General features: G+C 41.5%; 1 protein-coding gene across 1 annotated transcript; it reads left to right on the top strand.

Moving 5' to 3' along the window:
• Window positions 1–3445, top strand: sdsl (serine dehydratase-like). Its single transcript, XM_070920502.1, has 9 exons — window positions 1–133; window positions 1005–1158; window positions 1237–1273; window positions 1372–1511; window positions 1629–1717; window positions 1831–2064; window positions 2147–2277; window positions 2466–2552; window positions 2873–3445. The coding sequence occupies exons 2-9, from the start codon at window positions 1012–1014 to the stop codon at window positions 2974–2976; spliced, it is 969 nt and encodes a 322-aa protein (XP_070776603.1). The 5' UTR covers window positions 1–133; window positions 1005–1011; the 3' UTR covers window positions 2977–3445.
• Window positions 3446–7132: the final 3687 nt, after the last annotated feature.

Raw genomic sequence — 7132 nt, 5'->3', positions numbered from 1 at the left:
GACGCTGCTGTTGTCTGCTACATCATCTAGCATAATGTAGCTTACACTGAAAATATGACACACTTTGCATAAAATAAACCGCCTTGTACTTTTCACGCTCAGAGGCGCGTTCGACAAGAGTTTTTATCCAAACGTAAGTCAACATTGCTGCCTGAGAATACGCTGTTTCCTAATGACGCACAGTGTGAGTTGGTTACGTACGTCGTTACATTGGTTAACATTGTAACTCACTGTACGTCACGTAACGTTACATATTTTGTATTTGCTGCGTCACACAGCTTCTACTGGAAGACAAAAGGATCCCTAATGGTATCAAGCCATGCAGATGGTTTTGGTTGTTTGTATGTCTGCTGCCAAACCAATACCGTGGTGGAATGAATGGATTTAGTTTGTGATGTTGTGTCTTTCCAGAAACAATTCCCAGTTACTCAGAATAATTCCCAGATGTCACTTTGAGCTAGTTTCTGCTGAAGATGTCTTCTGCACATAATGGACAGAGATACAACACATTTTGAAATGTGGTCCACTTCATGACATTAAATCTCATTCTGAGAGGGGTTTTGTTTGGTATTTAATTCAGAAAGTGTGATTCTGTTGAACAACAACAAACAATTATCCAACAATAATGAATTTCTGCCCAGCTGCACTTTACTTTCATTAGGTGTCGCCACTCTGTGAGCTATAAAATGTGTGGTGAACGTTTTGCAGGAATCCTGCAGAAATGCACATGCCTACTAATATTACTACCACTACCTATTACTGCGTTTCTAGCTGGACCTGAAAGCAGCACTGACCATGCGTGGCACACACAAGGGCAGGAGACATCAGTGTGAACATAGGCACCTGTTCATATCTGTAGTAAACACAAAGTATTTTTCCTGTACTTCTCTTGAAAGATTGATTAAAGTTCTGGTTGTCTACTTCGTCCATTCAGTAGCTTTTTTTCTGGGGCATTTCACAGTCCCCATCAGTGGTTCATCTGATCACGTTCCACCATCTATTAGGTGCACCATGGCAAAGCATTTCCACCTGAACACGCCGCTGCTGGAGAGCGCCGGCATGTCCAAACGCGTGGGAACCACCGTGTACCTGAAGATGGAGAATTCACAGCCCTCAGGCTCCTTCAAGATCCGTGGCATCGGACACCTCTGCCAGCAGGTAGGAACCCTCACACCTCTGCTGGTCTTCACATTCCCCATATCAGACACTGACTGATCCGATGTGTCATCTCTGCAGCTCGCCACACAGTCCAAAGGAGTCGTCTGCTCTTCAGGTGACATTTCCACTGTGACACGGCATGTTGATATGCATAATACACAAACAATTGGTGACTGTGTTAACTGTAATATAGCATTATATGGCCTTTTCTAGGTGGTAATGCAGGTATGGCTGCAGCCTATGTAGCCAGAAAAATGGGTGTGCCAGCCACCATCGTGGTTCCCTCCTCTTCTCCTCAGCTGGTCGTTCAGAGACTCCAGGATCAGGGTGCTGCTGTAAAGATCACAGGCAAAGTAAAGACCTGATCATAGTTGTTTAAACAGCAAATCTGTAATTGTCTTCAGTCTTTAGAATACAACCAACACAAGAGGTTTGGAGGGGAAAAATAAGTAAAATCGTCTTCTTTGTAGGTTTGGGATGATGCCAATGCAGAGGCTCTCAGACTGGCAGAGACTGAGGGACTTACCTATGTTCCTCCATTCGATCACCCCCTGCTCTGGTAGAAACATTCATCACAGTTCAAGTTTCTGCAAAGCGATGTTAACGGATGAACTACAAAACTGGTATCCTGCAACATTCAAACTCCCTCTGTATCTCTCTCCTCACACCCAGGCAGGGCCATGCCAGTCTGATCTCAGAGGCTGCAGCCTCTCTGGGCCCCGGTGTGAGGCCTGGAGCTGTGCTGGTGTCTGTGGGCGGAGGGGGCCTCCTCTGTGGGGTCATCCAGGGCCTGAAGGACGTAGGCTGGACAGATGTACCCATCATCGCCATGGAGACGGTGGGGGCCGACTGCTTCAACGCTGCGGTGAAGGCGGGGAGGGTGGTCACCCTGGATGACATCACCAGGTGAGAGGTTGAAGGAGTCTAAATGTTTCCTGCAGTTATGAATGCGGCCACACTGACTTCCTCCTCATCTGTCTTCCCACAGTGAGGCTAAATGTCTCGGAGCTAAGACAGTTTGCAAGACAGCTTTCGAATACAGCCAGTGCAGCGAGCTTACAATCATTTCTGAACTTGTGACTGACCAGCAGGCTCTGCAGGCTCTCGAAACATTCCTGGGTAAGTGTGTTTCCCTGAACGTGCAGTTTAATGTTCCTGAACTCTCCTTTGACTTCTTAATACTTACTTACTACTACTTAGAGCTTTTGAAGACTTATTTGTTTTAATTGGTAACATAAGCCTCTATAGTGAACTTTATGTTGCCTTTGTTTTACATAAACTCAGTGTGTGTGTGTGTCATCTTGTAGATGAGGAGCGTGTGTTGGTGGAGATGGCGTGCGGAGCAGCACTAGCAGCTGTCTACAGTGGACTTATACGCAGACTACAGGATGAAGGTAACGACTCTCTGTAGTCATCATCACCTTAAAGGATATATTGCCCCACATTGCGTGTACTACTAAAGCACATATGTAGGAAAATCCATTTCCTGACTATTTCCTTCTTACTTCCTCTCAACTCTTTACAACCCCTCTGTTGATGTTTAATAGGAAGGAAGGAATTAAGATACATCTCAGTGTTTTGGCAAAGCAATCATTACAAACATGTCCTGTGGCATCCACATTGGTAGAAAAAGTTTAAAAGCAATAATTATGATTCTAATGAAAGGAAACATCTGGAGAAGATGACGAGTTTTGTTGCACCACTCCTCTTTTAGGCCAGCTGCCTACTCTCTTGGGCCCCCTGCTGGTGGTCGTGTGCGGTGGCAGCAGCGTCGACATGAAGCAACTGGCCAACCTCAAACACAAACTGCAGACTTAAAACCACTGTATGTGTGCAAATGTGCGTTCGTAGCAAATAGCATCAGTTCAGTGAATGATGTGTGGATGGATGAACGGAATAAAGATGAATTCCTGGAAATAAATAGAAGCACAAGAACTACAGGAATGCATCATCTCATTTAGAAGCAAAGGTGTTGTTTGCAGCGGTGGTCATTAGTGCTTCTTCTAATGTTGCCGTGTCATAAAGTGTCGTATAAAATATAAAAATGCAATGGAGCTTTTTTAGAAAACCCAGTTTCAGTTATAAATCACTTAACTTTCACAATCCAGTTACCAGGTTTCCCCACATGGTGGAGTCACAGTTCACCATTCAGAAATGCACCGGCCATCTACAGTCTGAGTCACATACAGAAAACTTCATGGGGGAAAAAAAAAAGCTTTTTTCTGCTTCAAGCAGATATTTGTTGATGTGATTTACTCATGAATAAACTGTCCTTTAGCACTGACAATCTGAGACAATATATTGGTTAAAGCTTTAGTTTTGCTCTTACTCTTACACTCTTACACTACACCCAAATATTTTGTGCATTTGAGTATTCTCTTGGTCTTTTTGTGGATACATTTGCAGCCTTGGATACTATATTTTGAGATGAAAACTACAGACCTTTAGTGCTGGATTGTTTCGTGTCATTTTAAATTTAGTAGTCCAGTCCATGTGAGTTATGTGGAGGAAGCTATTACTATGGAAACAGCTCCTCACTGTCCTGCCTGCGTCAGAGATGTCAGTGGAAAGTGTTGCATTTAACAACCTGTTGATAGTCTTTGCCTTCTTGACTCTCAGATGGTTGCATAAGATATTGGGGTTGTTCACAAGAGCACAAGCAGACTTTATGCTGACATTGTAATCACTTGCATGCTCTATAACACGACATTGTCTTTTAAAAAGCACCTAAATATTATTTTAATTTTTTAAAATATAGCAAGATATTAAAATACAGTGAAAACTGGAATGCTTTGTGATGACAATTAAGACTGATCTTGCAATGTAGGCGTTGGTATCTTTACAGTAGGTGTTTGGTTTAAGTGCCATACCCTGTGATTTACATATTTGATAAGAAATAATCAGTAATATAAACATTGTCACTGGTATTTGCACTGGTATACTCATCAGTTTGAATTCTTCACTCAAGGTCCAACTTATTGGGTTTCTTCCAGATCATAAAAACATGATGTATTTATAAGAAAAAACATGATAATAACTTGTGAGCAAAACAAACTAGAACTACATCTCTGGCTAAAAGAAAGCTAATTTAATCAGTGAAGGGAATATAAGACAGTTGCTTTGACTATCCTTTCCAGGATACATACCACATCCTGCATATTTGCTATCTTTACATCAAGGACCTCGACGGAAATAACTCTTAGACTTTATCGTGTTATCTTTGATAGTGTTGTAGTCGTGTGTGATTTAATTTCCTCCTCATGATGTAAAATACGCTACACTAAACTAAAGATAATTCTTCCACCTGTGCATCACCTCTACTTTATATTGCAGTTATGATGCTCAGGGAAGACAGCCGTGGCTGAATGACTGCCAAAAGTCTGTGTTTTTTTTCCATTACTCCCAAGATCTTCACGAGGTGGACATCTTATATAGAATTCTGCAGGATGCATCAACACCTTGCTTGTTTATGGAGACAAACACACAACTTTCTGACCTCAGTGTTTGTGTTGGATCATTCTGCACTGACGTGTTTGCCTTGAGGGATAAACTACCAACTGTAGTAGTATTTGTCAAGCCTCCAGCCTTAAATACACTGAATGTTGGATATATTTAAGAGCTTAAAATCAATCATCACTCACTAGTTTCCCATATCATCAATTCCAATAACAGAGGAGATACAGCGACCGATACGTTGAGGATTTGCATTGTGGATTGTGCAAAAGGGAAAAGTGTCCCTAAAGCTTTGTGCTTTCTGTATGTATGAACACACATAATGAATATATTTTCCACAAATGATTAACACAGCCCTGAGCCTTCATTTGACATTTACAACATTATGAAAAGCATTAAGTATATTCTGAGATGCTTGTTGCTAAGCAATAACCAGTGTGAATAAATGTAATGTAAGCGAGGTGATATAAGGTGGTATATTGCAGCTATGAAGCTCCTCTCATTCAGTCCCAATGTGTGGCTGAAAACATGCATACAGCTAGACCTGCTCCTCTGAATAACCAATTTTCCCAGCAGCACCACAGCAGCAGTAAGCTGACTGAACTGGGTAATTCCTAACAGAAGAAAACTCTGATATAAAAGGACTGAAGGGGAAATAGCAGTCATCTGATTACCTGTATTAATTGGAGATATTTACATTAGGACATATTATCTTTTCGGCTCACGCATGATTAAATAACAGTCCTCTCCTGGTCTAAATAATCTACCTGTTCAGATAAATCCACCTGACCCACAGCTGTGCTCCCTCCTATGGTGAGTGTGATTTGGGCAGCCTGCAGATGGAGAAGCTAATGGACGTTGCCAGCCCATTTCTATGACAACAGGAAGGAGCTGCTTTGATGAGCCCAGCAGAGGGCATTTGAGCAGAGCTGCAGCTAAAAATAGGACAAAGTAAACAAGAATGAATGGAGAAGAGATGGAGACGGCGCATGTCTGTGTTTATGTGTTTGTCAATGCACGTCTGTGAACATGAACATGTCTGTGCACATGTTTCATCTCCATCTTCAACCAGCATGCTATTGTTAGCTCATTTCCTGACATACTGGACTCCAAATCTCTCCAGTCACGCTGCTTTTTGGTATCAGTCAACTCTTGGAATGCACTAATTTGATGTTCACCCAATGAGTTTTTATGAAGCATCTTCGACTCTAGAGAGATAAACTATTCCACCCTCGGCACAGCTCACCTCATCTGAATGAGAGAAAGTCACCATCATTATTTAAAAAATATAATAAAATAATAAATCTGAGCAAACACACTGGAGGTGAAACCTTGTTTGTGCTCTTGAAAACTGGCCTCGCAGCATCAAAGATTTATGGGCTCTTCGGACATTGTATATTGTTTCCAACTGATCATTTATGCATGAACAAAATACGATTACATAAAAATGTTTTGGTAAAATTTTGAATTAGTGTATTCCATGTGGCGATACTGACAGTTATTTAAAACATTTTATGTAAAGGTCGTGGTAGAGGTCAAGCCTGCTGGGCTAAGCTTGCATTTGAAGCGAACAGTATCATCTGCAGCTCATGATGCTTTAGAGCGCAACCTGGGGGTCGGGACCCTCACAAGTGAGATGAACCTAGTCGCTTGTGAGATGATTGCCCAGGTAGTCATACAGAAAATCAGGACTATCTTTACTTCTGAATCTGAGAGGGGAAAATCACAACTTATAGACATGCAACGTATGACAAGAGGTCGCAAGGAGACGTCACTTCATATTAAGGGGTTACAAGCTAAAATGTTGAGATTGAGACAAAGGGATGCAGAGCAGCTCAATTTTGTCTTAATAGTTGTATTTATCCAGTAATTTGTATTTGTCCGTTACTTCTGCATTGCAAGTCTTTGTGTTGAATCATGCAACTGCTTAGTTGAGCAAATGAGAAATATAAGACAGAATGTTGACATGAAAGAAGTCTCACAGTTTGCAGCTTGTCAGTAAGTTCCCAAATACCATATGTCAGCCATCGCTCTCTTTCTATTAGACAGCTTTCATGTATAGGTAATGCTATTTAAACTGCGTGTCAGATTATATTACATAGGATGTTTCAGATAATAACGTAATTGATGTGTGGTTAAATCCCACTTAAAAAGCAAATACTCTAATACACAGCTCTGTTTAAAGGCACAACAGAGTGAGGATACAGAGATCATTTGTTACAAATGCCTCGGTTTTTGACAGGGACTCACAAGGTAAAGCTCAGCAGCTGCTGTATGTATCCATGGCAACCTGATGACAGCATAGCAGTGTAAATTGAACCTCAAAATGAAACTTAATGGGGTTTACAATTCTATTATAACAACAGGTTCTTATAAAAATCCATACAATACAACAGCTGCATGTTTTCAGAGGGCTGACAGAAAGCACTGCTGGAGTGGATGTTTACATTTTAGGCATTCAGTCGAGAGATGAGCCCAAGCAGGCAGTAGCATTCTTCTGACTGACTTACAGAGATGGCAG

The sequence above is a fragment of the Enoplosus armatus genome, chromosome 15 (genome assembly GCF_043641665.1).
Source record: "Enoplosus armatus isolate fEnoArm2 chromosome 15, fEnoArm2.hap1, whole genome shotgun sequence".
NCBI classification, from domain to species: domain Eukaryota; kingdom Metazoa; phylum Chordata; class Actinopteri; order Centrarchiformes; family Enoplosidae; genus Enoplosus; species Enoplosus armatus.
The sequence above is the reverse complement of the archived record's forward strand: the minus strand, read 5'-3'. Positions and strand labels throughout refer to the sequence as shown.

What these genes read in the sequence shown, in the direction of transcription:
- sdsl (XM_070920502.1), top strand. Translation starts at nt 1,012, where the DNA reads ATGGCAAAGCATTTCCACCTGAACACGCCGCTGCTGGAGAGCGCCGGC. An exon ending in AGGAGTCGTCTGCTCTTCAG is followed by an intron (nt 1,274 to 1,371) that starts GTGACATTTCCA and finishes GGCCTTTTCTAG; the next exon opens with GTGGTAATGCAGGTATGGCT. An exon ending in ACCCTGGATGACATCACCAG is followed by an intron (nt 2,065 to 2,146) that starts GTGAGAGGTTGA and finishes GTCTTCCCACAG; the next exon opens with TGAGGCTAAATGTCTCGGAG.